Genomic DNA, 14,623 nt, shown 5'->3' with positions numbered 1-14,623 from the left:
GTGAAAGGACTGTGAAAGAGAATATACACCCATGCCTCTCTCTCTCTCTCTGTCTCTCCCCCCTCTCTGTCAGGGTGGTGAGGCTGGACTGGTCCCGTCCAGGCAGACCCAGTGGGATCATGCTGGGCTATGATCTCTTAAGACGGACCCTGAGGTCATGTGCTGTTGGGTTGACAGGGGTCACATCGTCTGTTGCGGAAGAGTCAGCAGGTGATGGTGCTGTAAGGTTCAGGTGTTCCTACCTGCAGTGTCCTGCCAGTCATGGCGTGTGTGGGACGTCCTGCTTCCATCCTGACATTCAGGTGATTAGGTTCTGGTCATTTGGTACTTATTATATTTGTTTGTTTGAAGGGGCTGTGGAATAATCTTCATAACACAAGTGATGATATGTATGTATTGAGAATGGTGCATTTAGGGGTAGGCTGCTCTGTTTTCTTCTTTCTTCGGCTGCAATCCTCTCTCCCCTGCCCTTTTCAACAACAATGTGAGAGCCTCTTTTAACTAGAACTTAATGAGTAATCATTGAAACCTTCACTGTACAACACCAACAATGTGTAAACCAAGATAGAAGTCCAGGGTCTTTGTTTCAGCTGCTCATCTGAAGTGCAGAATACGTTGTTGCTGTGTACTCCCTCAGGATATTAGTCACCAGACCTCAGACACACACACACATACACACAAACACACAGTAACAGAAACATAGAGACCTGCAGACAAATACCACACTTTTCTGAGCACACGCAATGGATGTGGGATGCACGCTCATCCTCTCAGTGATTAATTTCTCTAAACAGATTAACTTGTCATCTGCATTCATTTCCATCCTTGTGTCATGGAATGCCAGCCAAGTTGGCACAGTGAAACTGCCATACATTTACTCCCACAGCACCCAATGGCACAAACAGTGACAGCATCTAAAGCTCACACTTACAAACACACACAGACACACCTGGACATGCTTAGATGGAGCACCCGCAAACCCACACTCACAAAGAAACTACATTTCATTAATGTCTCAATCCCCGTTATGGTCAAATAGCTTTCTCTTCAGCATATAGTCCCATACTTTCAATGCACTCACAAATATGTCTGTATGTTTGTGTGGATTTATATTTGTGTTCAATCGTATGTCAACCAGGTTTGCTGCAGTGGACTGTTGTACACAAAGAAACCACATCATCATTGTTGTGAGGGCAGCTACCTGAGTTTGAGTAATTCCTCCAATCCAACGTGCTGCAATGGCAAAATGCTCCCAGCTCTCCCTGACCACCAGTGCTGTGGAGGATACTATGTTCATGTAAAAACCAGTGAGTTTCACACCACTTCATTTGTTTACACTCACACAGAATTAGCTCTTTTCTACTTGGCTGGAGTCTACCCTTTCCCATGTTGTTCAAGTGTTTCCTTCATCTGTCCTTGTCTTTGCAGATGAAAACTGCTGTCCTGACCACTCGCGGGGCCGAGTCTCAGTGGGGCTGGGTGACAGCTGCTGTGGGGGGGTTCCTTACTCCCTGAAAGGCGGCCAGCTCTGCTGTAGTGGGAGCCTCCATGATGGCTATGGGGTCCAGTGCTGTGGGGGCCGTATTGTGGATGGTGGTGTGGTATGCTGTGGTGATGCTGAGAAGGGGGCAGTGCATACATATGCCCCAGGTGAGTGAAGGAAATACACAGGTGCAAACATAAACTAGCGTCCACCGCTGTTAGGATTTTGTCATATTTTGATAGCAGGGAGAAATTGAAAAGATGCTGCAATTTAATCTTTTGCCCAACAATGAGAGCACACTGGGTGAAGTTTTATGGGCTGGATAGGAAATAGTTTTTCTCTTGAGAAAATGCTTTATTGCACTAATCAACAAGAAAGCAACAAAAAAAGTAATATGTCTGGAGTTTCCAGGTGACCTCTTAATGTTTATACAGGGAAATTATTAGGAGAGAGAGTAAAGCAAATAGGGTTGAGGTAGACACATGGTGCAGGAACGTGGGGTCGTTTCCCTTTTTCCTCTCCTGCAGTGCCCCAAAGCACCCGGATACCATGGCACAGATGGGACCGTGTGTTCGTGTGTATGTGTGAGTGTGGCTGTATGTGTGTGTCATTAGACATCTTTGTCATGGCAGATGATGATGAAACACACTCGGGATGGCACCATTGAGGGCACTGCCAAGCACACAGCAGGACAAATACACACTCATTCTCCCTCCTTCACACAAACACACACACACACACTTTCACACGTATAGACATATTACATGCACCCACACATACACACAAACACACGCGCAGAGTCAACAGGGTGCCCTCGGCAGGGTTCGCTTAGTGTTGAGTGCCAGAGACAGACACGTGGACTCTATTCATCACACATAAACAATGGCCCCATATGGACAGGCCTATAGTACTCCATTAGCCTCTCCACAATCACACAGACACGCACGCACACACACACACACACACACACACACACACGATCCCTACCCACACAAAAATACATGCATACTGCCAAAAAAGAAAAACAATACTTTTATTTCAAATATTTTTGATTTCTGGCTGTCATTTGATAATCTTCCTTATTCTAAAAACTGTTTTCTTGCTTTCGTCTTTCCAACATGTTGTCTTTTCATGAAATTGTCATCTGTAAGTCTCAAAAACAAGTACAGATTAATGCTTGTCAAATGGTTTTGACATAGAATTTGAGAGTGTTTTCCTCTGTCACACCATAACTCGTTTTGTCTCCTCTGTTTCCTTTTCTTCTCCTCTACTAGATCTTTTTTTCCTTTCCAACTGAGCCGGCTATATGGCCATCCTTCATTTGAGGTGGCCTCCCAAGGAGTGCATATGCTCCCCACCTCCTCATCCTCTCCATCTTCTGTTATGTATTACACACTTCCTGTTCTCCTTCGCCATGTTCTTTGTTACTTCTCCTCAACTTGTTCCACAACCTCTTCTGTTTCTTCCTCTGGCCTCCTGCTCCTCCTCACTCCTCCTGCCTCCTTTCTTTTCTTCCTCCTTTCCTGCTCACCCTACTCTTCCCCCCTCCCTTCCTTTATGCGCCCCCTTCCCAGCCACTCATCAGTCATTAGCGTTAGCTTCCCCATTGAGAACATATGGTATGATGGATCGTAGGGCTAGCGGCGCTAGCAAGGCTAAGGGCCATTTGCCGGGTGCACTGCACTGTCGGGGAGCCCTGGGGCCGGCTATGCAACCTCGACCCCACACGTCTGTTTCAAGACACTCGCACTCACACACATGACATGCACACAGCAACACTTATTATAGGATAGACTACTTAACCTTGGCACCAATCACTCTCGTTGCTGCCTCTCACCATGTCCAGGGTTTTGTGTTTTTAATGATAGTGAGAGACAGACATGTGAAAGAAAGAAAAATAGAAAGAAAGGATGAAAGAACAGAAATCCAAATAAGATGACTGCAGATCGCATACGTACACATTCTTTTTAAAATAAATAATAGTGTTCCTTCAAATATGTTGCATCGTAAAAATGAATACAAAACATAACAAAAATGGAAAGAAGTGAGAAAAAGAAATGGAGAGACGACTACAAATAAAATCAACAGTAATAAACAACAGAATACAGTTCAATAAAAAAGTAGAAGTTGCAAGAAAGAATGCCAAATTAAAATAATGAAAAAAGAAAGGAAGAAAGACTGACAGAAAGAAAGAAAGAAAGAAAAAATAAAAAATAGCAGGAAAGAACTGAAGAAAGAGAATTTAGAAATTGTAAAATACGCATTACAGTAAAGAAACAAGGGAGGGGAAGGAGTAAGTGAGAGGAAAAAAAACGGAAGAGAACAGAAGAGTGGTGAAGAGCTAGATGGAGCAGATTAAAGGAGGAGTGAAGGGTATCCCATTGTGCCCAGCTGATAGACTAGGTTAGGCTGATGTGATTATGGGGTCCCTGAAGTGCGATCTATCACACATTACCGTCCACACTGTCAACAACCATACACACACACTGCAGGGGAACAGCAATGCCAGGAGACAGCCGTCTGGCAACAGATACACATACCGGCTTGCATGCACATGTGCATGTAAACACACAAGCACAACAACAAGCACACACCCTCACAAGGAAACATGCATGTGTATACACACAACATTGCACGCACATGTCAGCGTCTGCGTTCAGGGCTAGACTGTTTCAAACAGAAAAGCAGTGTTTTTTCAATTAGGGTCAAAAACATTGCCTCACCCAACCCGTCCTGAAGAAACACAAGAAACAAACACAAAGCTCTTCTAAATGTTAATTTGGGCATATCTTCATTCAAAAACTTCAGCAAATAAGTTGTCATTGTTCTCACTCTGTATAATGTAAGTCGGTATCGTTCCTGCTCTCCCTGTTCTCTGGCATATTTTAAATTTCCAGTAATTTGTGATTATTTGAGGGAGACTTTTCTATTTTTCAACCTTATTTTTTCTTAGGTTGTTAGCATAGGGCTAAAAAATGAAGCCAATGTCAAAATGCCAAAAAGTTCTTCGAATGGCCACTTTAGGCTGGCTCCAAAAGTGAGGCAATCCCTGTAGACCCCTATATAAAAATTTGCAACTTTATAGTAGAAATAAACATGTTTACAGCCTGGTTTCAAAATGTGGTTTTGCTCTCTACAGCTGTTTTCCCTGTTCGTGACAACTCTAAAGTGGTGAATTTTCATATAACTCACTGATTTAAATTCTATTAAAGCTTAAAGTCCTGCATACTAACGGCCATGGTCGCTTTGAGTGATAGCCAGCTGCTAGGTTTCAGCAACCAGGCTTCATTCGGCCCGCCTCAGCTCCACCCACGCTCCGCCCATTTTTGGATAAGCCAGGAGTCAGACAGTGTTAAGATGGCGATGGCTGGAGCATCTCTCTGAGCTCTTCACAGAAGCCTTTAGAGACCCATGGCTGACGTCACTCAGACTACGCCCATTGTTTCATGCAATCTGTGGTTGTTAGCGTAACTCTGTCATGAGTGAGCAGTTTTTCCTAATAGTGGGAATATGCACCAGAATTTTATGATTCTGAATTTTCTTTTTTACCTCTAGAAACCAACTTTTTTCGACCCGGCGACTATTATTAGTTGGCAGAAGGCAGCCATGCACGCAGCATCAGACATGCAGACATGACCATGACCAATCTTTCAGCCAAATTATAGAAACTGGTTCCACTTTTATAGTACTTTGTGTCAAGCACATCTGACGGAAGAGATTTTAATTTTAATTAGATCAGCTACCTGCCACAACTTGAACCTCACTCATGCTTTAGGTGCTACATAGTAATACTATTAGTGTATGTACTGTCTGTATGCGCTCCTGTCTACATGGGTCTCATTTTAAATTGACCTGGTCAATTAACACGCATGTACAACGTTAAATGGCAGGTCCGTCTTCTACTCTGGTCAGTTGTAGTCTTTGGGGTATTATTGAGATGGTTTTTAGGTGTTTCCTAGTTGTTATACAATAGCACAAAGTCTCCATGCTAAGACCTTGTCTGCTAGTTTGTTTAAACAGCTTTAATTTCTCTTTTGAGTAGATTAAATTCTGTTTGTTTTTGGACAAGACAGCCTCAGTTTTCGAGCAGCATCTCCTCCTGTGTTGCAGGTTCAAGACCAACTTTTAAGCTCTTCATTTGTTCCTTGTTTCTTTTCTCTCCCTGAGTTTGTATGTGAGATGTTTAGCTAAGACTTAGGAGAGATTAGATGGTGTTTAAATGAACGTGTGTGGTGTCTTTGGCCTCCCGTTGCTCCCTGACTCTCCCTGAGGCCCCCGCCTCACTGTGCGCGCTCCACTAATCATTTCCCCTTTTTCACACTTTTTCTTTACAGTGCACAGTTCTTTAACTCTTCCATCTGCCCTTCAGCCCCACCTTCCCCATCTCTTTCTGTGGGTGCTAGCATAAATGCCCTCCCCACCTCACTTTTTCTTAAAGTAAGTGAATCTTAAAAATGTATGCATTTCTTTAACTCCTTCCCATACCCCCCCTCCGTCCCAGCCCAGCAGGCCCCATCCAAACGTTCAAGGACAAATCTGAATATCCCTTTTCACCGTTTAAGTGTTAAAAGCCTGGCGGTGCCGGGGTGTTATCTTAACGCGCCTTGCCGTGCCATCATCAGAGCGCGTGATGAAAATGGCTGTGATGATGCTAAAAGAAAAAAAGAGGAGGGGGAGAAAAAGTAATAATCAAATATGTTTTTCAAGGGCACAGTGACCATTTGCTGGAGGGAAATTATCCCAGTAGTTAAGCTAGCTCACTCCGAGCCTGGCGGAGTTGTGAGAGTGGATGCGTTTGTGTGTGTAAGTGTGTGCAAGTGTGCATGGTTTATTACCTCAACTTGCTGCAAGTATGCTTCACTTTCTGCATGCGGCTGTCTGCTTGTGTATATGTATCTGAATGTGTTTGCATTTTTACATGTTTCTTTATGCGGAGATACACACAATCCCTCATGTCCTTTCATTGATTCTGCCAAAAGATTCTCATCAGTTTCTGAGTGTGTATGTCTCTCTGTTTATGTGTGTGTGTGTGTGTTTGTTTATCATTGCCAGAAGCCCCTCATCAATGATGGGTAGCAAATGGCCAACAGTAGTGCATTCCAAACAGCAGCGTCTGGCTGCTTTAGAAGATCGAGTGCTCTCTGAACACAGGAAGACATTTCTCTCTCTGTTAATGTATTTATGATGATGGCTTTTCTATTAGGTTTACTTTAATGACTGGCAAGAATAAAACCAGAGGCTGTCAGGAGCACAGCAATGAGGACCGTCTGCTGTGTGTGTGTGTGCGTGTGTGTGCGTGCATGTGCGCTCAGTTTATTTGCCTTTGTGTTACTCTTGATGTGTTCACTGTAACACATTGTGGATTTATTAAAAGTTAACAGTAAAACATGAACTTGAAATTAACTTCCAGGTATAGGCAGGGAGCAAACTGAGCTCACATACACAAAAACACACACACACACCTAGATATTTTTAGATAGTGATTACAACAGGATGTAGTTTCAAATAATACCTGAATGGAATATTTCAGCTACATACGTCTGCATAAATGTGTTTTACAATTATTCAAACCTTTTGGTCCAGACCGGCTGTTAGTGGTCAGAGGTTTTAGTTGCCCTGTAGTCATGCCAGTGTAAAGGTTATATGGCAAAGGTGCACATTGTTGCAATAACAGCAAATAGCTCTTTGAGCACAAAAACACAGAGATGAACCTTTGAAATATGAGATGTCTGTCATGGAAGGACCAACGAGTGTGGTGGGAAACAGTCAGCAACTGAGGCTAATCCTCACCTCCTTTTGCTTTCTTCTACCCATCTCTCTGTCTGTCTCCTCCCACTCCTCTGTTGATGTGTTTGCTAGGTACCCCTGCATACTTCTTCCCAGAGTGGTTCGATTCTAGGGCATACCAGGCCTGTCCAACCACTGTTTATCCATATGTTACTGAAACCCTGATGAGCATCTAAAAAAAACCCAACAACTGTCTATGAAAGGCAAGTCTTTCCAAACTACAGATGAACCAACCATAAGCTGGAGACTGAAAGAGGTCATTCGGGGACATCATGGGAATCATGGGAGAATCAATTCTGCGGAAGTCAAAACAAACACATTTCTTCTTCATATCTCCAAATGATAAAAATATCCAACAAGCTCAGGTAGCAGAACGCCGGTGTGGACAGAGCGAACAGAACCGCTAATTAATTAACATCATTCATGATTTACCACAATATAGAGAACATCACATTTTTAGATCTGTGCTGAACATAAAGATTCTATGATGGACCAGAATCACTGGCACTCCTAATGATCCCGTCACATCATGGAGTCTCTGTTATTTCAGGTATTTTTTGATTGAGTGTTCAGAAATCAAAAGTTGACATGACAGGAGATTTCGTCATATTTAGTCATCCTTCTTAATTTGTTGTCATTGAAACGCTGGATGTTCAGTCTCATCTTGGTCGACTTAGAACAACAACTTATGGTGTTATATAAGTTTGCAGTTTCTTTTTGAACACACTCACCCAAGTGAAAGCATTTTTTTCTATTGATTCCAACTTTCAACTCGAAGTAACATCTAGCATTTCTTTTGACTCAGGTGTTTTCACTTAAAACCACTTTCTAAGACTTCTGCTCAGAAGGGTGGAGCTGTGCAAGAACTGTGACAGTCAATGAAACAGAAAATCAAATTCAGCCATCAACAATTTAAGTTTTTACATCTGTGCGTCTGAATGCCTATTTATGTGAATGATATTTGTGAAAATACGTTGATTGAAATTGGATCATGTGTTGGTAAAATAGCCACAGGAGGCTCTACTGGGGAGATAAAGGGGTTTGAGGCTTTGAGCACCACCTTTGGTTGACAAAGACACAACTATCTCCTCCCTTTCTCTTGCCAGAGTTGTCGTTCCTGTCAGAGCCTTTACATGGAGTCCCTACTGCATGTCACCATCCTCTCCATCACCAGTGACTGATTAAAAGAAAACACCACAGTGTACACAAAAAAGATCAAAAGGGACAAATGAATGAATTAAAAACTGCTCTTGGGTGTTAAAATCCCAATAGGTTGGCTAACTTTTTGTGTAACTTTGTTGAATTTTACCTGTATATTTGGAAAGCTTCAATATTTGTAATTTAAAATAATTAACATTTTGTCTTTGTGCATGCAAGTAACAGCTTTCTTTGCCTCACGTAGCCTCATGTCTTCTGCTTAGAGTTGTTCATTCTGACACCGAGCATCCCATCACCCTGTGTTAAAGCAGGACGTTCTCTCCACTGGAGATGCACCCACAGCTTGGAAGTGTTTCCACAGTCATACTGGAGCTCAAGAACCTCTACTCGTACATGTTTTGAGCATCCTGGTGCTGCGTGGGGCCTCTGCCACACCCCAACTCACCAAATACCAGATTGCATTGATGACAGTGATGGATAACGCGCAGGAGGCTGGCTGCGGGTCGTTGTGTTACGCTACGATGTCTCTAGTCGGGTTGAGAGCAGAATGTGTTAGGATTTGGATAGTTTAGCTGTGAGGTGAATGCACCTGCTCTGGAGTCTCCATGTCATGTAGCGCTCATTTCATCATTTAACATTCCAAGAATGGATTGATTGTGTGTCTGGGATTGATAAAAATCCTCAGATTTGCCGTCTGTCTTAAACTACCAGTATAAATCTCTGTGGCTCAGTATATCTGTATATCTATCTTTGTACTTGATTAGAGTACAAACAAAACATGACTTTTTTTACTCACTGACCTTACGCTCCTCATCTTGCATGTTGTTTTTACCTGTTTTATTACTTTGCCAAACTCTTCATCACGTCCTCTTTCTTCATCTCTTGTCTCTTGTCTCTGTCCTTCTCTCACTCATGCCACTTTAAACACACACATGAACAGCTGCTTGCTTTTTCTCAGGTTTTAGTGAATCCCTGTAGAGTGGTGAAAATATATCTGCCACCAAGGCATTTACCTACGCTCAGCACACACACACTTCAGCACATAGCTCAAGACACACGCATGCAAACATTCACAAACACACAAGCACACACAATGTCACACACACATGCCCAGCTGGTAATGTTGTTGAGCTAAAAGAAAGAAAAAAAAAAAAAAGACGTCAGAAAGACAAGAGGACAACCAGTCAGCTGGGAGAAGAGTGGGTGTGTATGTGTGTGTGTCTTTGATTACGTGTGTGCTCGCTGCTCCAACATCCTCATGTGTGTGTCCACAGGGGAACAGTGTGCACTGTGTGAGAAAGTCAATCCACTGTGATTTCATCTCTCGACATGACATACAGCCTGGCCCCTCTGGAGCACAAAGTGCGCGCATGCACCCACATACACACACACACACACACACACACACACACACACACACACACACACACACACACACTCCTTCGTGCTGTGAGTGTGTGTGTGTGTGTACTAGAGCCCAACAAATACTGGATTTTTGAGGGTGATACCATTTATTGAAAGTTGGTTGAGAGCTGAGGTTGTTTTTTTAATGCATAAAGAGTTGTGACCTAGATACTGAGCAGGACTTCAATGGAAATAGTGAGTGGATGAGCCCATAACATGAACATGAAATATATCTTTTTAAAATAAGCTGTTACTGAGTCATCTCTGTGAATATGTCCTTCACTTTTTACTTCTTACTTACTTCTTTGTTTCTGTGAGAAACAAGAGATGTAAGCTGTTGGAAAGCTGTTTTTATGTCACCAGATTTTCAATATATTGTATTTACTGTATTTAGTGTTTCTTTTCTGCAACTTCTTGGCCGACACACTTGCAGACACGAGTTAATATCTGTGATAAGCTAAAATTGTCCAAAGCATCGTTTAATTCATATATCAGTTTTTATGTGCTTCCTCTTCTGTGCGTGTGTGTGTGTGTGTGTGCGTGCAAGTGTTTGCCACCAGTCCCTGTCTATGAAAGCTGTTTCAGTGTGCGTGTGTGTATGCTGCTATGCGTGCACACAATCTGTGTATGTGTTCACTTGCTCTGCACTTTGTGCCAAACCCCTTGTAATATATTCAGGTATTTAAAAGTGTTTGGTTTGTTTAAAGTTGTGGAGGGGTTTTGGTCTCCTAGAGAGCTCGGATAACCCTAATCCACAACACACATTTTTATCAGTAGTTCATTGGCAGGGCTAAATATTGACTTATCATTAAGTGGAATGACTGAAACCCTAATAATAATTCACGTTGTCTAAGCACCTTGTGTTGACGCAGCGCTCCCGATGCTATTAACGAATGTATGCAAATCCAACATAAATCTGAAGATTAGGGCTGAAGCATTCTGCGATGCAAGAGAGAAAACAAGAGGTGTGTGATAAAATGTTGTCAACACATGCACGCACACGCATACACATGCACAAACACACACAGCTTATAGAGGAACCGGGAGGTGTGTGTTTCATAACATTAACACAAATGTACAAGCATGTCACACACACCCATACACAGATAACGCTTGCAAAGGCGGGGATTGGATTTCTGCTGAATGGGTGATAATACAATAGTGAAGTGAAGCTGCAGAACAGTAAACAAACAATGTAGACCTATGAACTGAGTGGATACAGACAGAGAGAGATGGAGGGAGGAGGAAAAGTGGGAGGAAAAGAAGCAGGTGGAAACAGGAGGGAGACTTAAAGATTGGTGAGAAAAAGGACAAGGGAGGAACAAGTAGAGTCGTGGTCAGTGTGACCCTCTGAGCAGGCCTCTTCTCCCAGGAGCCAGATGGCTGTTTGGTCCTCAGAGAGAGATGCAGCTCACTTGGTCTTTCTACAACATATATAAATGGTGCCACTCGGCCTGTTGCTCTCTCCCTTGGCTTCCACCCTGTTTGGTTTTGTTGTATTTCATTTATACCTCAAGTTGATTTTTAGTTAAACATATTTTCAGTTACCACTCATGCGTGTTCCTCCTTTCTTTGTCCACCCTCGAGCTGGGTTTTGACAAAACGGGGGCTCGTCAGAATAAAAACCTGTCTGCTAAAGATTAAATCCGGCCTTAGAGTGACAACGGAGAAATTTGCAGATTGGTAGCACGTTGGTGAATTTGGTTTGTGTGATCCATGTGGTTTGTGAATACTTTAACGTGTTTATGTGCTTATTAGCAGGGTAGATTTAAGGTAGATTTCCTGTTCTGTTGCTTAGACTGGTTGCTATGGTTACTTTTGTTTGTTTTTGATGAATGAAGGGAGCAGCATTAGTCCCCAATTTATTGGTAATGTAAGTACCGTTGCATGTATTTGGTCACTATGGCCATGTCTCTTTGTAGGTTGACGTGATTCATCTCAACGGAGACCAACCAGTTTATTGTTTTCACTTTAGTGTGGTGGAGGATACGGGTGAAGACATTGTCTTGGAAGCATTTCTCTGGTTCCCAGAATGAAGCAAGTTTCTGGTTGCCTTTTGATTCTGTTGGAATAAATGCACAAGTGCTCACTACAAGTGTCTGTCAAGACAAGGGTTGCAACTGGTCAGATAGTGAATGGAATTAGGAATTAACTATTGGCCATCTGAGGCAGCTACGGCTTTACGCTCTGTTGGACACCAATATGAGCCATGCACGTAAACAATGGGGTCATGTGACAGCTTGCCAATTCAGTGGCCTCTATGCAAGTTGTTTCTCACTGTTAAATTGCTCCTCTGGCTCCAAGGTTGCAGGGTGGGAATTGGAGTTGGTAAAATGGTCGTCAGGGGGTTTAGGTCACTGTGGTCATTGTGTGTTTTTGTGATACCATTGTAAAGGGAGAACTTTGTGTGGAAATGTAAAACATTTCACATCACCTCCCTGCCAGCGATGGCATTATGTTTTCAGAATATCCATCTGTATGCTCGCACCTCCCATTCTCGTGAAAATGATTTTTCAAGAATAACTCGTGGGAGTTTCTTCACATTTGACACGAACGTCCACTTGGAATAAAGGATGATCTGATTAGATTTTGGTGGTCAAAAGTCACTGTGACCTCACATCCGTCCCTTTCCCGTGAACGTGATATCTCAGGAGTGCCTGGAGGAATTTCATTACCTCTGGCACAAACATGTACTTTGACTCATGACTAATTGGATTTTGGTGGTCAAAGGTCGCTGTGACTAGGCAATACATTTTTAGCCATAATTCAAGAATTCATACACTAATTATGACAAGATTTCACACAAATGTCTCATAGGATAAAATGATAAGTGAGGACATTTTATATCCAAAAGGTCAAAGGTCAGCTTCACTGTGACATCATAATGTTCTGCAAAAACACTTTTCTAGCCATCATTCAATACCATAACTCAACTCAAAATTGTGATATGCAGAGACTTTGAACAGAGCCATGTTGAAGGATGCATGCAAAGACCTTCGGACTGCTAGAGTGTAAATGGAAGTGAGGCAAATGAGTAAAAATTGTGAGTCGTAGAGGGCCCGGTGTCCGGATGGAAGGGAGGAGTAGAGGTGAGGATGCCGAGAGGACGAGGGATGAGTGGAGAGGAGCTATTTTGGAAAAGTGTTGAGCTGTTTATTTGCGCGTCATTGAAGCTGAAGTAAGGCGCTGGGGGAATTGGCCACCAAGCCCCCGCTCTGCAACAGCTGCCGCTGCTAAGTGAGTTACTAGCCGTCAGACTGCCTTTATGTCACACAATCACACACACATACACATGCATTTTCCTGTCACATGTTGCCTGTGATGGATGCGGTGAGGATCTAATGCACTGCAACGGCACAGGAGAAAATATGTGCCATTCTCCACTATTGGCCTTTAAGTGAAATGATTGCTTAAATTAACTGCATTTCATGTGTGCAAAGAGTGAACGCTGATTAGGTTGTTAAACAATAAGTTATTTATCACTCCACAACTAGCTGCAGCCCCATTAAAGGGCGAGGCCATGATACAAAGCAATGACTTAGTGTTTAATGTCTGCTGTCAAATAAAATGGGCAACACAGCTGGGGGTAGATAGTGCCACAGATCAGCATGTCATCAACTGTTAGGATAAATTTGCTAAATAGCTCATGAAAGTTGGATTATTTTAACTCCAAACTAAATAATCACAAAAGACGGAGGGGTTCTTACAATATTTCAGTCTGATTCCAAATGAGAAGCTTTTGCGATTGGACTCTCATTAAAATGCGATTTGTCCTTTTTCCATCAGCACGGTGATGGTGTTTTAGCCGAGCCGTGCCGTGCCGTGCTCATTTGTATTTCCAGTGCATCCTCACAGCAGGGGGTTACTTTGCTGACTCAGTATTATAGCAGGACATAAAAGCCCTAATCCATTGCAAGGCCGAAGCTTGACAGTGCCCACCCTCAAGTAAGCTCAGACTCAGAGTTACCAGATTGGCTCGACTTGTGTTATTAGGAGGGAGAAGGCGCCATGTTGACACTGTATCTGTCTTGTTTCACCCTCATGTCCACGACCTCACTGTTGTCTAACCCACACAAGCATTCATGTTTTCTGAACTTCTCTCATATGTTCAGGTATCACATATCTACACTTTAGGTAAGTCAAGTGGAAACAGGCTCATTTAGTTAGTGCAGTATTTGAAAATGTAAAGCAGAGAAAGCTTTTTAAAACCACAGTAAAGTCGAACATTTATAGATTATGTAGATTAAAACATTATTTTGCCTTTCAAGAATGAGTCTGTCTACCTCAAATCTGCAGGCACTAAAACAGTTTCAATTTGTCAATCATTCCCAAGTTATTTGGATTGAGAATTCGAAGTGCTGGAGAATGCAAAGAGGTTTGATATCCGGCTGCAAAGCATTTACAGGGAAATGGAGTGATAGCATGTATTTTAAATGTCACCTTGCTCCTGAAGGTGAAGTGGTGGCAGAAAGACATCACCTATCACTGTCAGAGATGGCAGCTCTCAGAAAAACACACTTCCTCTCTTCCTGCACTCTTTTGGCAGCACAGGCTGAATATTACTGCTGTATGACGAGATGAATACAGGAGAGGAAAAGAGGCATGCAGGGGCGGAGGAGAGCGAGGGAAGGGGAGAGGAGGATGTATAGAAGACTTGATAAGAGAAGATGCACACTAATATTCAGAGCAGTCTAAATGCTGTTTATGTGCAGATGGGAAAATAGGGATTGAAGAGAGAGCAAAAGGGAGTTTGGGAAGTGTGCAGGAGAGACGGTGTGGTCCAGCTATGCC

The 14,623-nt window shown here is 42.8% G+C and overlaps 1 protein-coding gene across 1 annotated transcript in view; it reads left to right on the top strand.

The window, feature by feature from the left end:
- ush2a (Usher syndrome 2A (autosomal recessive, mild)) overlaps nucleotides 1–14,623 on the top strand; it is a 203,433-nt gene that overhangs the window by 125,917 nt on the left and 62,893 nt on the right. The window contains exons 59-61 of the mRNA XM_041935708.1: nucleotides 74–302; nucleotides 1,139–1,307; nucleotides 1,429–1,650. Coding sequence (XP_041791642.1) covers nucleotides 74–302; nucleotides 1,139–1,307; nucleotides 1,429–1,650 — 620 coding nt within the window. The remainder of the gene's footprint in view (nucleotides 1–73; nucleotides 303–1,138; nucleotides 1,308–1,428; nucleotides 1,651–14,623) is intronic.

Source organism: Chelmon rostratus, chromosome 1, assembly GCF_017976325.1.
Source record: "Chelmon rostratus isolate fCheRos1 chromosome 1, fCheRos1.pri, whole genome shotgun sequence".
In the NCBI taxonomy this organism is placed as follows: Eukaryota; Metazoa; Chordata; class Actinopteri; order Chaetodontiformes; family Chaetodontidae; genus Chelmon; species Chelmon rostratus.
This window is presented reverse-complemented; position numbering and strand designations above follow the sequence as displayed.